At 45.3% G+C, this 25816-nt stretch overlaps 1 protein-coding gene across 5 annotated transcripts in view; it reads right to left on the bottom strand.

The window, feature by feature from the left end:
* The window catches only part of SHANK2 (SH3 and multiple ankyrin repeat domains 2), a 2937835-nt gene that overhangs the window by 1094790 nt on the left and 1817229 nt on the right, over positions 1–25816 (bottom strand). For all 5 annotated transcript variants that reach the window (XM_085643560.1, XM_085643562.1, XM_085643561.1 and 2 more), the window contains one exon: positions 717–874. In XM_085643560.1, coding sequence (XP_085499686.1) covers positions 717–874 — 158 coding nt within the window. The remainder of the gene's footprint in view (positions 1–716; positions 875–25816) is intronic.

Genomic DNA, 25816 nt, shown 5'->3' on the forward strand with positions numbered 1-25816 from the left:
AGCGTCGGCTAGGTGTCTTCAAGCTGCAGCAATAAGTCGGCCTTATAAATTCGGCGCCTTACATTTTAGTTGGCAAGACTAATGTTTGAAACTTTCCAGTCAGTGCTACCATTGTATCTGCCATGACGTCCAAACCCTCTTGCACTTTTTTCGGGTGGCTGCTGCAACTTTTGAAAATTGGAAGAACTCTTCTTTGCTCAGAGTTGCATAATTGTGTATTTTTCAAAAAATATTTAAACACTATTAGTTTTGATGGTATTTTTAGGTCTCGCCTGACCCAGCGCATGCGCTGGTCTGGCGAGACTTATTGAGAGGGCTCCAAAAAGTGCTAACAGGCCAGCCTAGAGCTACAGTGCATGTTCGCGGGCGCGCGCGCCGTGCTTTACTGCGATTACTTTCCCTTTCGCGGCCGCTTTGATGTTTGATGTTTGATGTGATCGCGACTGCAATCACTTTCACTTTCACGGCCGCTTTGCATAGCCAATAGGTCTCACTTTTGGGACCTTATAAGTATTTAGTTATGCAACTGTTGCATGGCTAAACACTTATAAGGTCCCAAAGGCGAGACCTATTGGCTATGCCAATGCTTGTTAGTCTTGGTATCTGCTGAGTTGGCAGGCACCAGAATATCAACAACATATCAGAAATAATGCTCCACTATTTCATGTGTTCACAATTGTAGCATCAACTAGGTATCACAAGTTGTGCACACTCACCCTTCACTCGATCTCCCTTGTGAAGCGTAATCTCCCCTTCTCCTTGCGGCTGGTACGGCTTCACAACAATAAAATGGCGTCCAGGGACAGCACTGTAAAGTTTCCGTTTAGGACCCTGATAATCCAAGGCGGAGATCGGTTCCCTGTTGGCACTTGGGCTGTAAATTTAAAAAAATACGTATTTACCATTCAAAAACAGGAGTTCAAACTCATTTAAAAGTCATGCAATATTCAGGAAAAATATTATTTTGCAAAATGGTAATTTCATTAAAAACTGTAAATATTTGCCAAAAAAAACATTCAATGCTCTATAGAAAAAACCTTGACCATAAATCACTCTCTTTAGTTATAATTAAATTAATGTAAAATGCAAAGCACGCCATTCCTACGTTTGTTTTCACCTTTAGCCAAGAATGTAGAAGAACATTTCAATGTTAGTTTCCAAAAATTAATTGGTTTCGAAAACAAGATATACCACATAAATTTCCAGTTTGGTGGAGGAATCTTTAGATACAATGATGCACAATATTTTAATTCACTTCCTCATACCTTGAGGCTGACTTTCAAATTCAAGCTTTTTGAGGAGAAGTCAAGTACCATGCAGCTCAGGAAATATTCTAGGTGTGGAATATGTAAAGTCCTAGCATGTCATCAGCTTAGATTACTTAACTGTTGTTGGACTTGTGTATTATTTCCTCTTGAGCCGCACCGTTTCTTCCCTCTATCTACACCGGGTAGGTTGTTACACTCTTAAATTCAATATGCCATCTGCTTTAATGCTCTATTGGCGTTGGGTGTCGTAGGCGTAGGAGATGCTGCTGATGTTGTGAGATCTGACGATGTCTGCGAGAGGTGCCATGTAGACGTTGTAGAGGGTGGGGCTGTGGAATGTTCCCTGGCGTACTTTGCAGATAGTAGGTTTGGGGTGCGAGGGAAAGGGGTGAAGGCAGACATTTTGTGTATGTCCTGTGAGGAAGGACGGTATCCACCTGAGTGTGTTGCTTTTGATTCCGAACTGGCGTAGTCGTTGGATGCGTGTGTGGTGTGAGACGGTGTCAAAGGCAGCGGAGAAGTCGCGGAGGATGAGGGCGGTGGTTTCACCTCTGTCTAGTAGCTTGAACATACATGAAGATTTGATGGAGTGGGCAACATTTACAAGGTGCCACTTGTCGTTGTAATAGTTATTCTACCACATTGTGTGTTAATTTCATATTCTTCATATCAATGGATGTCAATGCAAGTTTCATAGCAGCCAAGAGACCCCCTATTGTCTGTGACACCTTCAACCAGAACCTTCTTTCTAGCCAATGGGGCGTGCATGCTGGCCCATATGAAGCTACATGTCCCAAAATGCAAAATACTATTGGTTAAATGATTCACACATGACATATCGTCCCTTTGCATCGTTCTTGTTGTATTTACTCTGTATATGGTTGAGCGCCAGGACACTGAATATTTGAGCGCACTAGCATTTGAGAGCCACTCCCTTAGCCCACCTGAACATATTGACACAGTTTCAACATTTAGAGGTTAAAAATAAAATAAAGCAATAGAAAAATGGTACATTTTGTGCAAGTAAGTCCTGAGAAGTGGCCATGGGCAACATAATCATCCAGTTGGCTGGGCTTCTTTAGCTCATGCTTACTACGGTAAAAGCAAAACTATACTTCTGGGAAGTCAGAGTGGTGTCGTGGCTCAAAGAGTAACACATGACAAGATGCTGCTGAGCAGCTACATACACAGATACACATAGATGCATAGGATTCTAGAGTTGCTGCATTTTTGTGCATTATTAACAATGTGCAAAACAGAGACTTGCTCTCGAATTTACATGTATATTCTGACATGGTACTATTCCATTTGAAACTAATTTGCTGTGACTTCCACGTGGCCCCCCTCCTAAGGCTAAATAGACTTTGGGGACCCCTACCTCCGGGCCGTATTCTTTTTTTTTTTAGAGTGGGAGGCGTGGCACCCTTACCCGAGCCTGTGCAGGCCCTGAGGGCTCCATCGCCCAGGGCAGTATTTCTTTTTTAAGAAGAGAGGAATAGATGACCACCCTCTGGCCTCGGTACCCATTACCGGGGCCTTAGGTGGGTGCCAGGTTGACCACCCGGGCACTCACAACACAACATAGGAGGCTGAAGGCGAACTCCAGAGCCCCGCAGCCCACCTGGCTTTCCTGCTTGCACCCATCCTTAGTGCAGCGAGAACCGACTTTGCTCCCGCCCTGGTGTGCGGGTGCAAAGTCAAGTAACTATAACTTGTGCCTTAAGCGAACTACAACTCGCGCCACCACCAATCACTACTAATTATCTCACATATTATATCACTCATGACATGTTCTATGGCATCATTGATAACATCACTGCAATATTTGAAAATATATCATTGGTGGCAAGACTGTGCATGTGCACTACGACCACCCCTTGAAGGGTTCTTAATTCTTGGAACCGAAACTGCACTTAGTGCAGCGGGTCTCACAGTCTTTTTGCTCGGTAACAAATGTATTTCCTTGTAAGGTATTCTGTTCCTACTCCATAGAGAGCTTTGTGGGCCGGACAGAGCGCCTTGAATGCAATTCTTTTCTTTACTCACCAGTACATATTATAAGTATGGGTGCAAAGGTTCTAGAGTGCTGCTTGCTTAAAAGTCTAGGAAGCATCACTGTGATGACGGTGACCACGTGCATCCAAATGCTGAATGTTTGACTGTCCTCCCCTAGTGGTGTGGCCCAACCCCCCTTAGAAGAGTACCAGCATGGCCTGATTCGCTTTAACAGCGTGCACCTATGCCTCCAATCGATCGTTGGTTCTATCCCTGCCTGTGACTCTACATAGTGGTTTGCAGCCTTTCGGCTAGGTGCACACTATACAGGCACCGCAGGCATAGATACACAACAGCAGCAGTCAAAAGGTGCAGAACTCTCAAGCGTCTCAGGTCCACGTGGGAGCATTTAACTCACTACAGGATTTTCTATGCATGTGGGACTAGACTTTCTGATTCATTCAGGGATACACAGAAGTGCACGCCTAAACATTACAAAGAAAAAGCCTGGACTGGATGAGCGACTCATGCATGGGCCTGGGAAAGCAGAGCTTTAAAGGTAACCTTAGCTCCTCTAAAGATCTGCCAACCCCCCACGCAATGCAGACTCGTCGCTTGAGGAGGATCCCATAATGGCTGGACTCCATTGAAATGGAAACATTAAGCAATGTCATTTCTCTTCAATGAACACTTCTTAGTAAAATGCCTTCCTCTGGTTCCCTGTGCCATCAACAGGAGACTTGTGCTCCACGCAACAGCTGATCACAATCTGTTCTCCCAGCTGCAGCTGCACAGGCTCAGCTCAAACACTCCCACCTCTGCCAAGTGCTGGGAGCAGACAATATTAACAAGCATTGGCTTTGCCAATAGGTCGAACCTATTGAAGAGCTACTGGCTTTGCCAATGTGTTCTAGTCGTGTTGTACACCAGTGTGGCTGCTGTTCAGCCTGGCTAAACGTTAGTGGCAAAGAGGAGAGTGGTGTGGATTGTCGTAGAGTGGAATGGCAATGAGTAGAGTGTTGTAGAACGTAGTGGCATAGAGTGCCGTGTAATGGAAGGGCATAAAATGGAGGTGCGTATTTTGAAGAGTGTATTTGCAAAGAGTGTTGCACAGAATAGGGACGTAGAGTGCAGTGGCATAGAATTCAGTGGCGTAAAATGCAGCATCATAAAATGTGGTGGCGTAGATTACAGTGTTGCATAGTATAGAGCAGTGATGTAGAGTGCAGCGGTGTGGAGTGTGTGCAGAGGGGAGTGGTGCAGAGTAGATTCATGTAGAGTGCACTGACGTAGAGTGCAGTGATGCAGAGTAGAGTGCTGAAGAGTATAGCATAGAGTGCAGTGGAGTAGAGTGGCGGGCTGCAGAGTGCCGTGACGAAGAGTGGAGTGATGTAGAGTGGAGTGATGCAGAGTGCAGTGGCATAGAGTGCATGGCATAAAATGCAGTAGTGCAGAGTAGAGTGGGGTAGAGTTCAGCGACTTAAAGTGCAGTGTTGTGGAGTAGAGTGTTGTATAGAAAAATGGCGTAGAGTGCAGTGACACTGAGTACAGTGGTGCAGAGTAGAGAGCAATGGCGCGGAGGACTCTGGCGTAGAGTGTAGTGGTGCAGAGTAGGGTGCAGTGCCGTACATTGGAGGGGAGTGCTGTAGAGTAGAGTGATTTGGTGTAGAGTGCATTGGAGTAGAATGCTGCAGAATACAGTGTTGTAGAGTGCAGTGGTGTAGAGTAGAGTAACATACAGTACAGTGGTGTAGAGTGGTACAGAGAAGAGTGAAGTGGTGTAGAGTTGAGTGGCATATAAAGCAGTGGAATAGAGTGCAGTGGCATAGAGTGCAGTAGTGCAGAGTAGAGTGGTGTAGAGTTCAGTGTTGCAGAGTAGAATGCGTTAGAAGGCAATGGTGTAGAGTGGCATAGAGTGCAGTGGCATAGAGTGGTGTAGAGAGCAGTGGCATAGAGAGCAGTGGTGCAGAGTAGAGTGTTGTGGCATAGAGCACAATGGAATAGAGTGTAGTGGTGTAGAGTGCAGTGGAGTAGCATAGATTGTTTCAGAGTAGAGTGAAGTGGTGTAGATTGGAGTGGTGCAGGGTAGAGTAAAGTGGCGTAGAGTAGAGTGGCGTAGAGTAGGGTGGCATGGAGTGCAGTGGTATAGAGTGCAGTGGCGTAGAGTGCAGTGGCATAGCTTAGATTGTTTCAGAGTAGAGTGAAGTGGCGTAGAGTGGAGTGATGCAGGGTAGAGTGAAGTGGCGTTGAGTGGTGCAGGATAGATTGTAGTGGGGTAGAGTAATGGTGTACAGTTGTGTAGAGTGCTGTGGCACAGAGTGCAGTGGTGCAGAGTGGAGTGGTACAGAGTAGAGTGCAGTGGTGTAGAGTGTATTAGCATAGAGTACAGTGGTGTAGAGTGCAGATTTGCAGAGTAGCATAGAGAGAAGCTCTGCAGAGTAGAGTGGAGTGGAGTGGGGAGGCCTAGACTGGAGTAGTGTAGAGAAGGGTGGCATAGAGTACACTGCCATAGAGCAGAGTGATGCAAAGTAGAGTTGAATAGAGTGAAGTGGGGTAGAATGCAATGGCATAGAGTGAAGTGGTGCAGAATGGAGTAGAGTGCAGTGGCGTAGAGTGGAGAAGAATGCAGTGGCGCAGAGTGCAGTGGTGTGGTATAAAGTGGAATGGTGCAGAGTGGTATGCAGTGGTGCGTTGCAGAGTAAAGTGGCGTAGAGTGGAGTATGCATGGTGTGGTACCACACTGCCTTTACAATTACTATTGAAATGGCCATTACATTAACACATACATAAAGTTTTACTAACAAAACTATATAGTGCACAGACGATAATGTGACGAAATGGCACACCTAGTGTATTGATTTGTTTTGATCATATTAAAGTATTTTTTTTCCAACACACTTCAGAATTAACACAAAAATGTGCTTCATTTGTGCTTTGGTATTTCTGATTTACTCTGAAATCATTTCACAGTTCATTTAAATGTTGTTGTGTGCTTTAAAAAACGGTTCCTCTACCCTTAGTGTTCAGAAAGATTGTCACATAAATCCTCTCACTTTGAAGTCAGAGAAAGAAAAGTAATCACCAAGCTCCCTTGGAATACAAAGCCTGACATTGGACCTTGGTCTTTCAATACACAACAAGTCTGACAAGATAATAACACGATTTACAGGCCTATTTACAGAAAGGAGCACTCCTGGAAGAACACAAGGAGAGGCAGTGTGAAAAGGATTTGCTCCTTGGGAGGGGCAAACTGAAGCTGGATGGCCTGTAACAAATTAAGCCACTAAACAGAACGCCAGAAAATGTGAGTTACAAATCACAAAGCCAATGGTAAGAAGCGGGCAGAAAGCATTCATAGGGAAGCTTTCTGACTGTCACCAAGATGTCTTTAGCAAATCAGGCAGCTGAGCTATCTTGTAGCCTTCTACCTAAAAAAGCTACCTCTATGTGGAACCCACTGGAGAAACGGGGATCTTAGTGGGCGATCCAAGAGGGAAAAAGTTCCAATGTTTAAGGAAAAATGAACAAAATCTGCAGGTTATATGCCAGGATATCATATTTTAAATGATCTTCTGACATACATTTCGTGTCCTACATATTGTTTACAAAAATATCACCCCAGTAAGTGTAGATTGTTATCATTAAGTCCAATCGGTCGAAAACATTCTGGAATCCCTACAAATGGGATATATTTAAAGATCATCAATTTCTAAGGTTTCTCTCTAGATTACTGGCCATGCTTTACCGGCCTGGGTGCAGCAGGTGTACTGACCATGGACAGGTACACGAACTCAGGAATGTTGCTGTAAATATGAACTGAATTCAGAAGAGCCTCACTCTATTGCTAGTTTCCGCTGATGACCTCCACCCAGAGCGAAAGGAGCATTAGAGTTTGCATGAAATGTATTTTCTGTAATGATGACCACAATGCATTAACTACCTGTTTATTTTGGTGTATATTAGCATCAAAGGTGGGTTTTTTTCAAACTGAGAAATAAATATTAATAGAAAGGAGTAGGCGGGATATGTTGTTTGGTTTTCTGTATTTAAAAGAAGAGAAATATATTTAATGAATATTTAAGAATGGGTTTCAGAAAAATATGGTTTGCTTTCTTAAAAAACAACTTCTGTCTCTAGAAGTCAGAGATTTTTAAAATTGCTGCCTATAGGGTGAACCCAACAACAAGCCTTAATTGCAATTGGAATATTCAGCTTTTCATTAACTTTGATGAAGAGGGTTCCAAATTAAACAATGGCTAATTGTAAAGCTTAACAGAATGTGTGGGTCTGTCATTGGTTAAATACAATTTCATGCTTAGAGCATAAATAGGTGGTGGCAACACATTTATACTGAGACTAGGCCTCCCTTAAGCCAGTATACATATGTTACAGGAATTATACAATTCTAGTTAAATGTAGAAAATAAGAATTAAGTAAACAAACAAGATTTCCAGCTGAGTGACGCAGACATTATTATACCAAGATAATGGCATGACTTGGTGGATGAGGGTCTTACGTCCTGATAACACACATGTTCAGACACAATACTAACAGGTCTTCACTAAACAAATTTTAAAAGCGCCCTGTATTCTCCATGATCGTTGGGCTTATATGCCTGAGTTCTGTTGCTACGAAGATCAATCAATCAATCAATCATTTGTAAAGCGCGCTACTCACCCGTGGGGGTCTCAAGGCGCTGGTGGGGGGGGGGGGAGGTGAGCAGCAGCTACTGGTCGAACAGCCAGGTCTTGAGAAGTCTCCTGAAGGTCAGCAGATCCTAGGTATGTCGCAGGCGGGTGGGGAGGGAGTTCCATGTCTTGGTGGCGAGGTGGGAGAATGATCTGCCGCCGGAGGTCATTTGGTGAATGCGAGGGACGGTGGCGAGGGCGAGGTCCGTGGAGTAGAGTATTTTGGGGAGTAGAAGGTGAGTCGTTTGTTGAGGTACGTTGGTCCGGCTTTGTGGAGTACTTTGTGAGCGTGGGTGAGGAGCTTGAAGGTGATCCTCTTGTTGATTGGGAGCCAGTGCAGGTCTCTCAGGTGGGCGGGGATGTGGCTGTGGCAAGAGATTCCAAGGATGAGGCGTGCGGAGGCGTTTTTTATCCATTGAAGTCTTTTCTGGAGTTTGCCCATGGTTCTTGCATAGAGGGCGTTGCCGTAGTCCAGCCTGCTATTGAAGAGGGCCTGGGTGACTGTCCATCTGGTTTCGGTGGGGATCCATCTGTAGATCTTGCGGAGCATGCGGAGGGTGTTAAAGCAGGAGGAGGAGACCGCGTTGACTTGCTGGGTCATAGAGAGCGTTGAGTCCAGGATGATTCCCAGGTTGCGAGCGTGGTTGGTGGGTGTGGGGGCCGTTGTCGGCCACCAGGAGTCGTCCCATGTGGAGGAGGTGGAGCCGAGGATGAGGACCTCCGTCTTATCCAAGTTCAGTTTCAGGCGGCTGGTCTTCATCCACTCTGCGACGACCTTCATTCCCTCATGGAGGTTGGATTTGGCAGTGGCCAGGTTCTTGGTGAGGGAGAGGATCAGCTGGGTGTCGTCGGCGTACGAGATGATGTTGAGGTGGTGTGCACGGACGATGTTGGCGAGAGGTGCCATGTAGATGTTGAAAAGGGTCGGGCTGAGGGATGATCCTTGGGATACGCCGCAGGTGATCGTGGTGGCTTCGGATCTGAATGGGGGGAGGCGGACTCTCTGGGTTCTGCCGGTGAGGAAGGAGCTGATCCTGTTTAGGGTTTTGTCGCGGATCCCTGCATTATGGAGACGTGTGTGCAGGGTGTGGTGGCAGACGGTGTCGAAGGCGGCCGAGAGGTCCAGGAGGATGAGGGCCGCAGTTTCATCGTTGTCCAGCAGAGCCCTTATTTCATCGGTGGAGGTGATGAGGGCAGTTTCGGTGCTGTGATTGCTTCGGAAGCCGGATTGTGAGGAGTCCAGGATGTTGTTCTCCTCAAGGAAGTGGGTCAGTTGTCTGTTGGCGGTCTTCTCAATGACTTTCGCAGGTAATGGTAGCAGGGAGATGGGTCGAAAGTTCTTGCGGTCTTACGGATCTGCCTTGGGTTTCTTGAGTAGGGTGTTGATCTAGGCGTTTTTCCAGATCTCCGGGAAGGTAGCGGTCTCAAAGGAGCTGTTGATGATCTTCCGGAGTTGGGGGGCGATGATGGAGCTTGCTTTGTTGAAGATGTGGTGGGGGCAGGGGTCTGAAGGTGAGCCGGAGTGGATGGTGTTCATGATTTTGATGGTATCTTCGTCGTTGACGTTGTTCCAGGAGAGCAGGAGATTGGTGTGTTTGGTGTGCGTTGGGTTGGGGGTGGCGAGTTCTTTCACTATGTTGAAGAGCTTTTTGCTGTTGTGTGCGTTGTTATCGATGCGATCCTTGAAGGATCCAGTCATTACTGGCCCATTTGAAGCACTGGAATAAATAACTCTTTCTAAAGTAGGAAATTACATTAACAAAGAATCTCCTGGATGGAAACTTATAGGCAGCAGAGATGGAAAATGATGCATCAACATAGTCTGCATTTGATTTACTGATCTGATGGACTGGGCGAGAGGGGTGCATAAGGACAGTACGGGGCAACAATGGGTGGAACTGTCATGGACAATAGGAGAGTACCGTATTAACGCATGGGCATGCTGGGCAGTTATCTGTGGGCCCCACAAGCATAGAGACCCCCTGCAGACCAGAATTTAACACTCATTTTCTATTAAACGATTTTATTCCTGACTTTAGCAGTATTGGGAGGGGTATTAAAGAGAATTGGAGAGGTGACCTGCATCTGTGTTGAGAGTGCCATTAAACACTGTCTCCTGGGGGTCCTGCCGACCCCAAAGACGACTAACAACCTGCAGCATAGGTTTGCAAACGTAGAACTATTGCTTGACAGACGTTGGATAGCGATACACTGGACGCAGTGTGCACCACCTACGGTGCTCAAGTGGGCAACAGATAAGCGGGAATGGGGGGGTGACAGGAGGAGACGCAGTTACGGATAGTGCGCACAGATGAGAACTCTGAACGAGATCTGGAGTATATTGTTGATTAACTTACAACCCCAGAGTCAGGTAGTTGAGAGGTACGTTCTCCCTCACAGTCAGATACCCCAACGTCATGGCCTAGAGGCAGTGAAGATACCCCAGACGTCCCAGCCTCCATTACATAACATTCCACATCTGAACGGGGGTAGCCACTCGAAGAGAGCGGGGGGTATGCTACCCACTTGTGGGGAGAGCACTAAACAAACTAGAATTCCATAAGAGAGTCACGCGATGACTAGAGACCCGACACTCCTTTCGTCACATAACAGATCACCTACCTGGAGTACAAGAAAATACATAGTCCTGAAACAAACTGTTGCACCACATCTGCCCGCGGTATCAAGGGATACACTAGAAACTGCAAAGATAACTGCTGCCCAATTCTCATATTGAATTTGTTTTTATATTATTTAGATAGTTATGAATACTTATTGACAAGATGTGATGTTGTACATCGTAAATAAGAAAATAGGGATGTGTAACCTGTTTTAGTTATGCCTATGTTGCCTGCTCCTTAGCATACGGTGGGAAACAATGCTGTTGTAACAAGAGAACTGCAAATGTATGTGAAAACATAAAATGTATGCTCAAGCTGTAAGATAACGCCATGGAAATCCCGCAATAAAACTTTTAATTACAAAAACATTTGTATTCCTGGGAGTGGTCGTGTAGGCAGGGCCCAGTGCACTGTTTGCACGGGGGCTTATAATGCTGTAAATACGGCCCTGCTGATGGACACGGTCTGATGTTAGTAAGTATACTAGAACATGAATGAGTGGGTTCAGTCCTGCTCTACTGAGTCCATCTCCTGCTCCAGTTTCACGAGTGCTGAGCGTCAGTGCTTTCAAAGTGATAGACAGAGAAGTGTAGCTCACTGGTTAGAGGAGGCAAACCCTGAAGCAGAGGTCAGACCCGGGACCAGGGTTCGATTCCCGACGCGGCAGGGTCTGGAGCCCAATTGTCCACGGACTCAATAATTCTCGCTTCGGTGCCTACTCTAAGCACGAGTTCACACTATGCAGCTCTGGGCAACAAGCTTGCTTAATCTCCACAACGGCCCCCCGCGGCGGGATGCCTGGCTTTCACCTTGGGGATGCCCAGTACGGGTTATCTCACAGGGAAAAACCAGGACGGGTTCCCAATGCAAGCGCCGAGATGCCCAAGGGTAATTTGAGCGCTATATAACACCGCACATACATACATACATACATACATACATTTTGAGATTCCAAAACAGTTGTACATCAAGACCTATTCGCTGCATCCTGAGCGATCCGATTGGCAACCCGGCTCTCGCCATTCTAATGCAGCCTTTATTAAAAACCCATTGATGAAGAAAGATGCTGAGAGTTAAGACTACAAGCCTATAAGAGTGGCTGAATCTTGTAAATTCAAGTGACTAATGCAGAGGAAGGTCACCCTTCCATGGGACCTCTGACAATCACTTCTGATCATTCTTGCTCAATATTTTTGAATACTGCGAATGCTTATTTTCTTGTCCTTCTTCACCATAGGAAGGGCAGTCATCTGGTTCATGCTACTTGTAAATCCAACAAAATAAAAAGAAAACAATACAATAAGAGCACAACTTCATACTTTCAGCTGATGAGTGTGTGCATAAGCCACACTAGTACTTGTCTCTGGATAGAAGCTGTGGGCCTTGTTTGTTATAGAAGATGAGATGCCCCTTCTTATGGTCTTGGGGTCAATGCTTGCAGATGACTTGAAAATAGGAATAGACAGCCATATTATCTATCCCTTTTGCAGAGTTTGACCTCCTCTACCTCCATCATTCTACACAAGCCTACAATACAAAAGGATGGCTAAATATCTACTCCCTCTCTCTAGTCTGGCTTTCCTTAAACCCTGACTTTTGCCTAAGGTGCTATTTGATTCTGGAGGATGAACCTGCTATCAAATGACACATTGGTTAGCTGCATATACTAAGCCAGCGTTACAGTGACCAGTCAATCTGCTAATGCTTTTTTTTTTTAAAGCATTTTTATTTAGCAAAATGTCACTGTCTCTTGGAGTTTAGCATCCACTCGTCCTTAGAGATTAGGCAGCTTTTTAAAAGAAGCATTTGCAAATGCAGTTAATTTGACCATGCCTGACCGCGTCTCCAAAACTCAAACATTGACATCAACTTCTCAACCCGTGGCTTCAACGCTCTCAAAATTGAAGAAGCTTAAAGGAAAAAAATCTTTCACAAAAAATCTCTTTTCTGTTCTTCACTAGTACTGATAACTTTAATTTTCAAATAAAAATATGTTTTTGCCTGAGAACCATTCAAAGACTCCTTAATTATACAGAACCCCAACCTGAGAAAAGGCATCACTGTTTAGTGCATTAGGAGAGAAGCTCAAAAACTTAACAAATATTTTACATGTAAAAGTTGTGCATACACATGCTTAGTTTAATATCTTTCTCCTGTAGTATACATATTTAAATGTACTAACAAAATTAATAAATACATGGAAATGGTGTGCAATTTGAACAATTTCAGTGGCAGATTATTCCCCACAGTTAAGCAATTTCTTGCCGCAATCTAGACACAAGAAGAGGTTATCCAGGCCTTTAGTCCACTATTGTTAGTCTTGGTCCTCTTTGAAGTCACCCCCAAACTGTTTGCCTTCATCCCTCCAATTTTGCTCAATTCTGTTTCAAAGGCTTTATGAATCTGTGTACTTTACCACTGTGAACCAGATCTAAAGTACTAGTGCTCTCTCTCTAACACATGATCAAGTAAGCTTACACCTGACTAGCATATTTAATTTATTGATAAGTCCCTTATGGAGTGGAATACCATAGAAGTAGGGCCTGTATATTAAATGGTACTAGAGGGAATGTAGCACTTAGTGCACTGCCCACTTAAGAAACCCCTTAAAACCTGTCCCAGGTGTGCCAATGCTGCCTCACTACAAGTTTAAAATGCCAATTCAACTTGGCAATATAACCCCCCTTGCCAAGCCTTAAACACCCCTTTTATTGCAAATATGTCACCCCTAAGGTAGGCTCTGTAGTGCAGGGTGCATTGTAATTAAAAGGTTGGACATGAACATTTTACATGATCTGTTGGTAAAATATTCCTCAATTTATTTTTCCCTACTGTGAGGCCTACCTCTCCCATATGATAACATTTTTGGCTTATTACATTTAATAAGTGCTAACGTTTGATTTGGAAAAGGTGAATATTTTGTATGTGGTGTCTGAGAAATCGTACAATTTGAAAAAAATGCCACTTTTAGAAAGTTGTCATTCTCCTGCCTATTTGATACCTGCAGCCTGTTCCTGGGTCACCTGGCCGGATGTAGTAGGCAGTTGAACTTTTTTTATTCCTCCTAGACAGCCACACAATAGAGGGATTAGGTGGACCTGGAGGTGCCATCAACTAACAGGGTGGGAGTGTGGAGCTGGACACGTGCTCACTTGCAACTGAATAGGGTGTATGTACCCTGCCATCACACAAAGGACTTTTCACGCCTGCATTGTTCATGCAGCCAGTTTGGAGACAAGGCTGGAGAGTCAGGAAACATCAAGCACTTCAAAAGGGAATTCTGTAGAAACTTCTCCTACGTCAAAGATGGCACCAGGTATATCAATAGGATTCTCAGACCCAATCTTCTGTTCACTTTCTGGACCTGCTGAAGGACTCTCGGAGTAGTAACTTCTGCTGTGGCCTGCTGTGTACTTCAGGGGCTGCTTTTCTGCACCTGGAAACACTGCTTTGTCTGCTGAAGCCTGCCTTGAACCCTCATGGGCTGGCCTGCTGTTTGAGCCCTGTTCTACCTCTGAATCCAGGACTACCAGAGTGACTCCAAGGGCTAGTTGGCTGTACTCCTGATCAGAGCCTCAGGGACAGAAAAGGATCCAAACATCTTGAACCCACACCTGGATCCAGCCTGAGTGAGTCCTAACCTACCAAGTGGTACCTCTCCAATCCTGGACCCCCAGTGGTGGTAGTAAAGATGCCCAGACAGCCAAAATCTAAAACTTGGGACTTTGAAAATATTTTGCTAAAAACTGCTCTGGGAAAGGAGACAGACTAAACTGTATCCACCCAAAGTTTATTGCTGGCCGGTCTGACTTTGCAACAGCTCCTGATACGTTCTTATCCGCAGCAGCAAATTGACCGAGCACAAGCCACTTTTTGTATCATACTTGTGCTCCGTCGCAGTCAGCCATATTTTTCGACTTTGACTCGGTCTCATGCAACTAGATGCCCTCGGCTGGTGCTTTGATTTTTTAGGTGATCTTTTAGGTGCTCATTTTTAACACACAGTTTAAAAACTCATAACTCTGGTTCCACTGATGTAATATTTGTCATGTTGGTTCTTAATTGGTGTGGGATTCTTCTTGTTTTGTGTTTTCACTTTATTGCTGTTTGTGTGCTTCATCAATACGTTACCCATTACCTATAAATTAAATCTGTGTCAAGCTACCAGACTGTCTAACACAGATTAATTTAGTGGCTATTGTGGTTTTACCCTGACGGGGATTGAGGTTGTTGCTTGAGCAGGGTGCACTCCCCACTGAACCAACAACCCGATTTCTCATGAATGTGCACTTTAGTTAGTTTAGTGCCTGCAAAGACATTCATGAAGACAAAAACTGATAACTGTTATCAGTTACAGTCAAGCAATTGGAATTATGCGACAATGTAGGACCAGTTTATCCTGAAGTGCTCATTCAAATGTATCATTAAAAACGTCAAATTACATTGCTTAGTATGTGGCACAATATGTCATATAATTAGCAAGCTAATTTGACAATTTAACATACATAGGTTTTGAAATAAAATGATCCAAATACTAAATAAAATTACAGATGCCACTTACGTAAAACAAGATCAAACACATCCCGCTCAAAAAGGTATTTTATATTTTTTCATTATATATCTTTATTAACACTGTACTGTTTACTTCTCAGAGCAAAATAGTTTTCTAAAAAAATCAGCGTTCAAACCGCTTCTCGCATAAAAATATGTGCCTCTTTGACATTGGGTATCACAGATGTATTTTACAATCTGTCTGTTAGCGTTTCTTCTCGGGGTTGAGATGTGATCACCACCTTTTAAAAAAAGTACCAATCGTACACAATAGGGATGAATTGTAAATGGTGAGTCTGTGATTGGTAGTTAGGAATCAGTTTGTTTACTGGTACACTGAACAATCACACATTGTATAAGGCCCTTTGAGCTGATTGGGGACTATTTTAGTTTTAATTTAAAATGATTCTGTCATTCAGGATTGTATGTTGTTGCATTTTATTTGGCAAAATACCATTATTTCTTCTCTTTAAAATTTTACTCTTAGTTGTTAACATTTTGGTATTTTATCTGTTACTTGCTCTTATAATGTGTTATATTGTATTTGCTATGTTTATATGGTCATCGATTAAAATTAATGTTTTTGACTGAACTTATGACATTAAACATTACTATGTAAGACCCTCATTATGGGTGGTATGGTTTTTAATGTGATAATTATCACATCATTAAAATGAGACCAAGGTTTTTGAAATTTGTAAGTCTGGGCGATGAACTCTGCTCCCCTCGCAGGATTTTCTGCACTCCGCATTACGCAGAGCACGCGGAGTTCCAAATAACTTGCGGAGCGGAGTTTTTTCCTTACTCGCGTTCGTTAACATCAAGTTGGCGAGCGCGAGGTAGGAAAATCCACCTCCCTGTGAAATTTTTCCTTGTTCGCAATCGTCAACTTCAAGTTGGCGAGCGCGAGCATGGAAAATCAACATCCTGGCGAGATTTCTCAATGTGGGCGGTTAGATTTCTCATTGTGAGTGGTTGCCCATGCTTGCAACTGCTCATGTTGAGAAACTGTCCATTCGCGTTGAGAAAGCTGCCGCTCGAGTAAACAATCTACTTGAGCGGCAGAAAGGAAGCAGCGCACACTTGCAGTGTGCATGGTACCGTTCGCAATGATTGCACAGTACGAACAAGCGCCTGACACTGAAAATCACTGCGGCATTTATCTAACGCACTATACCGCTTGCAGGGCAGTTTTGTTTGCACTTTGCGGAGCTCCACGTAGCGGAACTCCGCTACGGTGCAATATTTATAGCCTATTACGAATGTCCGAAATGGTGCATAACATGCAGACTTTTTTGCTTACTTCACACAAATCTGTGTGTTCCAGGAATTACCAGACATTTTTCTCTTTTTACATTTTGGCAGATTTGACGTTCCAAAATGTAATGGGGGTGGTAATTTTTTTTTTCCGAGTCAGTCTTTACTGAGATGCAATAAAACTCCATAAAACTCATAATTTAAATATGTGCAGCAGCAGGAGTTACCGCACATATCTTTAATTATTGGTCCACTTGTAAGAAGGGCCTATAAATGAAAATAAGTCATACCTTGGAGGGAATTAGGGTGATGTGGATAAATTAGGTTGATGTATTTCACAGTCTGGGTTCTGAAGATGAGAAGCCCATCGCTAAGTGTGCAACCCTGATCGTGTAGGGATCCGGCATTAGAGATTCACAGGCTAAGAGTTGTTTGGATCTCATTACAGCAAACACTGATGCACATTAGTGGCACCCCCCCAGTGGCGTAACATAAAGATTAAAAAGTGTAGGGCTTAGTGCCGATCCTTGTGGGACTCCACAAGGTAGGGAGAACTGTTTAGAGACAAACTTCTAGGAAAACAATGAGAGAGCAAGGGAATTGCGGGATACGTCTGTATCCCCAGTGTAATGATAAACTAAACAAATGTAGACGAACCCACTATGTTGGTATGGTACAATCACTATTATGGTTAGTACATGGACCCATTAGGTTTCTTTAAGAGACCCCTCACACACCAACCTGGTTGGTGTCATGCTTCATCATTGGGGTCCCAAAAGGGTGACCGAGTGCCCCCCGGTTGTGCTACGACGCCGGATTACAGCGGAGCTGGTGTGGTGTGAATGTGTGATGTGACGTGAATTATTCTTAAAAATATCTCTGAGAATCCTTGCCTGGAAACTTTATTAGTGGCGGCTCAGGATATGGTTAAAATGTGTAGTGCAACTAGTAGGAAGTAATTGTCCTTAGTTGACTATGTGAGTGGTCTACATGTTTCAGCCTGCGAAAAAGTATATGGTAGGGGCTTTCTTCAGGACGGGTTAATGAGGCTAGTGAGTGGCAAAGTGGAAAGTGCCACGTGAAAAAAAGTGAAATACCTACACACGCGCCAAGGTGAGTGGTCTAAGTGTCGACGTACTTACGGACACTTGTAAAAACACTATGTTGAGGTTTTGGGCAACTGATAGAGGCTCTGGAGGGGTCTCATCCGATGTCCCAATTTGGTCTCTGCGAGTAGCCCGTCTTTGGACCTGCTCTGGTCTCCCGTAGTCCCGGAGACAAACTTACCCATTGCCACATTTTCCTGTTGATTTGTTAGGAATGATTTTAGGAGATTAATAGCTATTCCTTTTATCCCTAAGTCTTGGAGCCGGTCAACCAGAATCTCATGGCTGACCGTATCAAATGCCGCCGAAAGATCAAGCATTACCAGCGCCGCTGTCCCTCCTCTATCGAGAACTTCACATATTTCTTCCGTGGCTATGATTAGTGCGAATTCAGTGCTATAGTTTTTCCTGAAACCATGTTGTGATTCATCAAGCAGCAAGTTTGCTTCTATATATTCTGAAATTTGCTTGTTCATAATTTTCTCCGTCAGTTTAGCAGCAAAAGGGAGCCTTGAGATCGGCCGATAATTGCATGGCTCAGTTTTCTTTTTTCAAAAGTGGGAGAATTGAAGTACGTTTCCATTGGACAGGGAAGATCCCACTGGTAAACACATTGTTTAGGGTATGTGCCAGATCTCTTGCCATCTGGGCAGATATTTGGTGCATTATATTTGGCGGGCAAGGATCATAAGGAGAGCCTGATTTAATTAACAGAATTAAGTCTGTGAGTTGATCCTCTAAGGGGGTCTTAAATACAGAGAGACTGTTTTTATTTTAATTTTCTGAAGTCGTATACTCGGCCTGAGGGTACACTGCTTTGTTTGCCGCAAATTTGTTATAGATGTTTACCACCTTCTCTTGAAAGAAACCGGCCAGTATGTTACAGAATTCTTGATTCATTCCTGTGTTGGTGGCATTAGTAGGAGTTACCAGCTTCTTGATAACTGAGAAAAGGGTTTTATTGGCGTCACAGGCATATGCTCTGAGAAATAAGTGGTCTTTGCTTTTTGGACACCCTCTTTGTGCTTTGCTAATTTGGCCTTATAAATAATCTTCTCTTCTGCATCATATCATATTTTTTCTCCATTTCTGTTCCTGTCTGCGGCAATCCTGCCTAGATAGTCTGAGATTCTCATCATACCAGGGTTGGGATTTTTTTTGTAGCAGACTTTTGGGAGGTTGGTACTATCTTATCCAGTGCTGTGTTTAGCCAATGTGTAAAAATATCCACATTTTGCTCCACATTGTCCCCCAATTGACAAGGGGTAGCGTTAGCAACCTCTCCTAATTCAGCTGGAGAAACTTTATGCCAGGCTCTGCCCGTTGTATATTGGATAGGTGGTCTATGCATGATAATTATTTTAATCTTCATTTGCCAGTTCACCACCCAGTGGTCTGACCAGGTCACTGGGAAGGATGGCAGCAACTTAATGTCCCCATAGTTGGAGAAAATACCATCCAACATGTGACCAGCCTTGTGTGTAGGACCCTTGGAGATTAGGGGGGGTCCAAAGGCGTCCAAAGCCTCAATGAGTTTTTGCGAGTCTGGATCATTTATTATTTCAAGATGAAAATTAAAATCGCTCAACACCGTGAAGTTTTAATTTATTATTAAGGTTTCTATTGCAATGCTAAGGTTATCAATAAAATTGCTCCCTAGCACCTGGTGGGTGTTAGAAATGGGATTTCTGGTTGGCTGAGACTTGCGCCAAAGCCAGGCAGAGACCACTACTCTAGTCAGGACAAGGGAGTTACACGCCAAAGATAACCCATGCTTACCCCCTTGGTAGCTTGGCACGAGCAGTCAGGCTTATCTCGGTGGCGATGTGTAAAGCATTTGCGCACGCACACAGCAACAACTTCCCAGGCACACTACAAAAGGAACTCCACACAAGGGTATATCAAAAATAGCCTTTGTATTCTCATAACACATTAGAATAGTAAACACATAATATGCATGGTGCCACCTGGCACTAGGTCATATTTACAAGGGATTGTATCTACCTGACAGGGCCCACTGAACCACTGTCAGAACCATCACAAAGCGAACTTAGTAAAAGTAATACAGCTCATAAACGTACAACCAGTAACCACTGGTAATCACTGTACTTAGCATCAGCCTGTAACATAAACCATATTATGTACAGTATCACATTTAGGCGTGAAATACATTCTGCACCAACCTCACCAGCATAAACACATTATGCAATCCTCTCATAAGTCTAAAAGCATTAGACCCTAACCTCCTAAGTATAATTCATACTAGGAAATAATCTCACTGGCATAAACAAATTATGCGTTTCTCTCCTATGTCTAAACGCATTAGACAATAACCTCACACATAAGCACATTATGCATAAAACAGGGTGCGTAAATCATAGTACATGAATCACATTTCCTAGCACCACATAAATCACATTCAGCACATAGTCTCCTAAGAAAGACCATAGTAGAGGCATAAATTACATTAGGGCCTGGCGCCCTACAAACCTCCCCGTCCCCTGGCCAGCTGGCCGTCTCAAGGGGGCTCAAACGCCCTGTGTCCAGAATGTCAGGGCTGCAGCCTAGCAGCTGAATCAAAAGTGCGCCACTGCGCAAACCTAAATGTAGCAGCTGCCCACTACTTGCTGGGCAGCTGGGAATATCAAATTAGGGCCTAAACATTGCAGCTGCCCACTACCTGCTGGGCACCTGTGCATAGGAAATGTAGGCCTGGGCTCTCACTGGGCCCTGGGGTCCCCACTGGGACTACGTAGGGAAAGGAATGCGGCCAGATGGTGCAGCTGGCCGCTCTGGTGCGGCTCAGCTGAGGCTCAACAAAATAAAGTAAAGGGCCTTGGCACATCTGTGCCTCTTCAGCCCCTCTGGGCCCTTCTACATTAACTGTCCCCATCGTTGCAGTTGCCCACTGTCTAGCGGGGCAACTGTGACTATCGCAGCAAAGGGGGGCTTTTTAATAACTTTGCCCCCAAGCGTTGGAGCGGCCCCCTATCAGGCGGGGGCCGCTCAGGACTATGAACTTGTGCTGTGCCTCCTTCAGGCACCAACACGGGAGAGGCCACGTTGGAGCGGCCCACTGTCAAGCGGGGCCGCTCAGCAGATCGGCGCCGGCACTTGTGCCTCGACCTCGCCTCCCCCAGGACATCTTAACTCACCGGCTCTCTTCGTCGCCGGTGCTCCTGCCGCGGGTCTCCTCTCGGAGGGGAGACTCTGCTAACTGTGGCGATCCCGGTCTCTCCCTTGAATGCGGAGGGGGCAGGCACCGACAATGTGCCTCGGGCCCCCTCCGTTGGGAACATCACTTGCTGCTGCGCTTGCGGGGCTCTCTCCACTCACGGGAGCCCTGCCTCACCATGCACCATGCTTCACCCGGTCCCCCTCCTCGGGACCGGGACTTCAAGATGGAGCCCGAGAGGCTCCTTCACTTCCTTTTTCGGCCACGCTGCAATTGGTCAACCGGCCGCTAGGCCCTGCCCACAACCAGGCAACGGTGCCTGTCTTCCGGGTCGCGCTCAGTTGTGGCCCAGGAGTTTCCTTCTGGCAGCAATGAGGGGTAGGCTCCCTCTCAATTTAGAATATAAAGCGGGGTAGGCACCCGCGGTTCTCAATGCATAAGCTGGGTGGGCACCCGCGAAGCAGGCCAAATGCGGGGTGGGCACCCGCAATACAATGGACAGAGAGGGGGAATCCCTATGTTGCGATTCCTTCGACGATGATCACAGCCCAGCGCTGCAAGGGAAAAATAAAGTGCTGGGTAGAAAGAAAAATAAAGCGCTCACCAGGCGCTAGGACCATCAAAAGTAAGTCCCCTTACATGAAGGGGCTCTACAGGAAAATCATCAGTCTTTAGAGGAAGGGGCAATGCAGGGCCCAGGGAGGCAAGCCCTCCTGGCAGCGCTCCCTGGGCCCCAGTAGCAGCACGCCCCACAGGTTCAGGATCCACAAAACAGAATAAATTCATAGGGTCACAGCCCCTATATTTATATCAGTAACTCCCTTTGTGTCACAGCACGGGGCTTGGGGATACCAGTCAGAACTGGTTTAGGGGGGATTTGGAGCACTTTATTTTGCCCAGCTCCTCTCCCCTTTGTCAGTCTGTGCACACCATTGCGCAGCATTTATCCTCACGAGTTCATACATACTAAACTCGCCCCTGCACTCCTCTCATACCAGGAATTACCATGGACACACATATCCCCATGCATTCCTATGGGAGGGCAGGCCAATCTCACCACACGCACTCCGACCGCGCACGCCACAGTGCTAAAGTGCTCAGAGGCCTAAAATCACTACCACCATGTCAGAGCTTAAGGCAAAAAAGTTCAGGGGTGAACCTGACAAAAAGGGCCAAGTTCAACAGTGGGTGATATATTAGCAGCCCTTTTAGAGCTGATGAGTCTGGAGGTGGTATCAGAAATGTCATTGCCCCAAAGCCCACCATAGTCAGTGGTTCAAATCGAGTTTTAAATTTAGTACGATAAAATACGGCCAATTCTCCTCCTTTTTTTTTTGTCTATCTAGTCTAAAGACTGCAAAACCGGGAGGTGTGGCAGCAACAATATCAGGACCGGAACTGTCGTCCGCCCATGTTTCTGTGACAAAGCCGATATCAGCATTCTCCGTTTGGACAAGATCTTGGAACTCTAGCTGATGTTTCACTAATGATCTTGAGTTTAGTAATATGCACTGAATGTTGCAACTTTTTTGGGCAGTCTTATTCTTTAGGGTGGGCCCTGATGACACAACCGGAGCAGAATGATTCCTAGGAGAGTGCCTGGGTTGCTCGTTGTGCTTTACCTGATTTGAGTGGGGTGACTTGATGGCGTTATTAGTGCATCTTAGTGCTAATAGCGCTTCACAGGAGTACTTAATGTTTGCATGCTTCCGGGTAGAAGGACCAGGGGTCTCGGCACTGGGCGTGGTCCAGGCGCAGTCGGGCTTGCCTTTGGCGCGCCTTCGGAGTGCCCGCTGCGCGCATCCGCTGCACGCCAGCGCCATAGCCTCTTTTGTAGCAGTGCTAATCTTGACCGTCCCTTTTCCAAGATGGCAGGCGCAGCGTGGCCCAACGGAAGTGAGTCACCGGGATCCCTCCACTCAATCAGCCCACTAATGGCTGCGGTGGATCAGGGAGATCTCGACCAAAAGGAAAAATGTACAGTCTTTCCCCCTTCTCCTTAAAGAAAGCGGCTGCTACAGATTTCAGGTTAGTACAAAGTACGCTTTAAATACGCTTAAAGCGCAAAAGTGCGCAATCACATAGTTATGTTTATTTTGTCAAAAACTGGGCTCTAGTTAAGAGATGAGGCCTCCAGTAAATATGCCCGCCAGGTGACAAACCCGGAGCAGTGAAAGACTGCAAGAGGTATGAATCTCCACTCAGTGGTGGGGACGGCAGGAAGGACAAACTATCCTCTCAAGCAGCGCGCTGTTTGCGCAATGTTCAGACTGCGACGCTTTCCACTTTGAAGAAGGGGTCCTCTGGAGATGTGTAAAGGGCAGAGTCTGCGTCCAGGCTGGGGTGTTTATTGTCTGGATAGGACTCGAAGGAAGGGAGGAGGGTTGGCACTCTTTTATTGAAATCACCTTGAGGCCATTTATTCGCCACTTACAGGGACTGACTCTGAGGCGCTAGAACTGTTAAATATGCAGCTATTAATGGCATGTTAATCTATCACCCGCCCGGACCCAGATGCGGTGTTGCTGATAAGCTCAGCGCGACCCTTGGATCCTCCATCCTTAAATTCAACTTTACAGCTTTGGGTGATTTTAATTTTCACTTGGAAAAGGAGACTGGCTCGGACTCCACAAAACTGATTGATATTATGAATGGTCTTGGACTATCTTTAATATCTGGACGATCGACGCACGGGCTGGACACATACTAGATGTTTTTTTCTAACAACCCGTTTATTAACATTCCACCCTCTCCCCCCTAACGTGGTCAGACCACTGGGCAGTAAAATGGCAGTTAAAATTTCAGGAGAAAGTACCACATAGGTCTGCAATACATCCAACCCCAGGGAGAAGCGGACACAGAATTCAGCCAGCCGAGTTGGAAGCCATATTTACAACCACACCCGGGCAGCTGGCGCGCAATATAGAGCAAAGTGTAGAAAAGACCACACCCGGGCAGCTGGCGCGCAATATAGAGCAAAGTGTAGAAAAGTTTACCACTAGGGTAGGCTCGGCCCCGGACAATTTGGCCCAGGTTAAATTAAAAACCATTGGAAAAAGTGTTCCCAGCCCTGGTACAAAGAGACTCTTACAACCTCAAGACAAGATTGTTGCAGGCAAGAACAGAAATGGAGGAAAAGTTATGAGTCTGAGGAAAAGGTAAACTATAAACTTTAATTAGCCGAACATAAAAAATGTATTATAGCTTCTAAAACGCTCTATTATTCTTAGCAGATAAAACAAGCATGTGATACTACTAAAACCGGATTTCAAGCCTTAAAAAACACTTGCAGTTCAAGTTAATCTCAACTCAGCAGTGAATAGCCAAGATGTTTGGGACGCTCTTGCGTAGCAAATATTTGTAACAATTTTTCTGCAGACAGGATACGGGTCCAATCAGAGACTCAAGCTACAAACATGGCGACAGGCCAAGCCAAGGTTCCGGCTTTCAAAGCTCCATCTGAAGAGCATTTTAGGAGAATAATCCCCTTGGTTAAATCTGGCGCTGCTCAAAACCCGTATCCACACAAGATAATGCACGATTCCAGCGCAGGTGGCTGAACACCTCTGGCAGATCTTTAACATGATGTTCACTGAAGGAGTCTTCTCCTTGTACTGGGAATCTGCCTCAGTTCTGCCTTTTCTAAAAAAGGCTCATCTCAATGCCTTGGATTTGAACAACTATCGCCCAATCTCCAGGCTTCTTTTACCTCCAAGTTGGTGGAGAAAGTAATGAAAGTACAGCTAGACAAATACATAGATGAGAACTGCTAGCTGGATGACACCTAATTTGAGTTCATGAAAAATCATAGTACTGAATCCGTGCTGGTGGTAGCTACAGAGGAAATTTGAGCAACCTTGGATAGTGGAGGGACTGCGGCTCTGGTTCTGTTGGATCTCTCCACGGCATTTGATACGGTCAACCATGATATCTTGGTTGACCGTGTGCAGAAATTGGGGATAGACGGCTCTGCACTTAATCTTTTAAAATCTTTCCTTGTGAATAGACAACAGAGAGTGGTGCTAGGTAGGTTCACCTCTAAATCTTTTTCCGTGCCTTGCGGGGTCCCGCAGGGCTCTTCATTGAGTCCGATGCTGTTAAAACCTATTTGTCACGCCACTAGCTAAACTTATTAAAGCACCTAGCTTTTCCCTAGCTTCTTACGCAGATGACACACAAATCGTGGTGTCAATGGCAAAAAACTAGAACAATGCAGGTCACACCTTTAGGACTTGTATGAGCGATGTTAGTAAGTGGATGGATAACAATTGCCTGCAGCTAAACTAACCCTGGGCGTAGGACTACGCTACGCTTACGTAGTTTGCGCAACTACGCGCAACGCAAATTGCACGTAGCACAGTGCAAAAACGAGTAGCGTAGCAGGCATTTTTTGCTTGGTCGCGGTCCTCAACGTCAAGTTGGCTACCGCGAGCGAGCAAAATGACATCCCGGTGAGACTTTTTCCTCGTTCGCGATCAGCAACATCAAGTTGCCGATCGCGAGCGTGGAAAATAAACATCCCGGCGAGATTCTCACAGTGCGGACAAGAATCCGGCACTGTGCAATCAGTGCGAACAGCATTTTCCCTACCGCACTACGCAGCTCGCGTAGCTACGTGTTGCTCGCGTAGTGCACTTCGCGTAGCTAAGCATTGCGCTACTACACAAACTACGCCCAGGGTTACGCTAAACACAACAAAAACTGAGTTTACTCTTTTCGAGCCTAGGTCCCTTTCGGTTTAAGGATAAGCTCAGATGGTACATCCAAGGCAGGACATTATGGTCAGGGTCAAGCTAGGAATCTTGCAGTCCCTTCCTTTAGAACAACAACCTGGGGTGGGAATAGCTTTTTTAGGACTCTATCCCTTCTTTGGAACAGCCTACCCCTGAAGCTCAAATCTGCTCCCTTGCTATCAATTTTCAGACAATCTTTGAAAACCTGGCATTTTGTTCAATAATAGCAGCTGTGTTTTTCCCTTGAAGTATCAAGGACCTCACAAGGACCCCAACATATGTAGCCTTATCAGTCTCTTTAGTGCTAAGACTCCCCAGGGAAGGAGTTTGCTCTTTATAAATTTCTCCTTCATTCATTCATTCAATCCTACGGGTATGCATGGATACAATCCACTCATATAGTAAAGGCCCAGGTCTTAGTT

The sequence above is a fragment of the Triturus cristatus genome, chromosome 3_1 (genome assembly GCF_964204655.1).
Source record: "Triturus cristatus chromosome 3_1, aTriCri1.1, whole genome shotgun sequence".
Taxonomy (NCBI): Eukaryota; Metazoa; Chordata; class Amphibia; order Caudata; family Salamandridae; genus Triturus; species Triturus cristatus.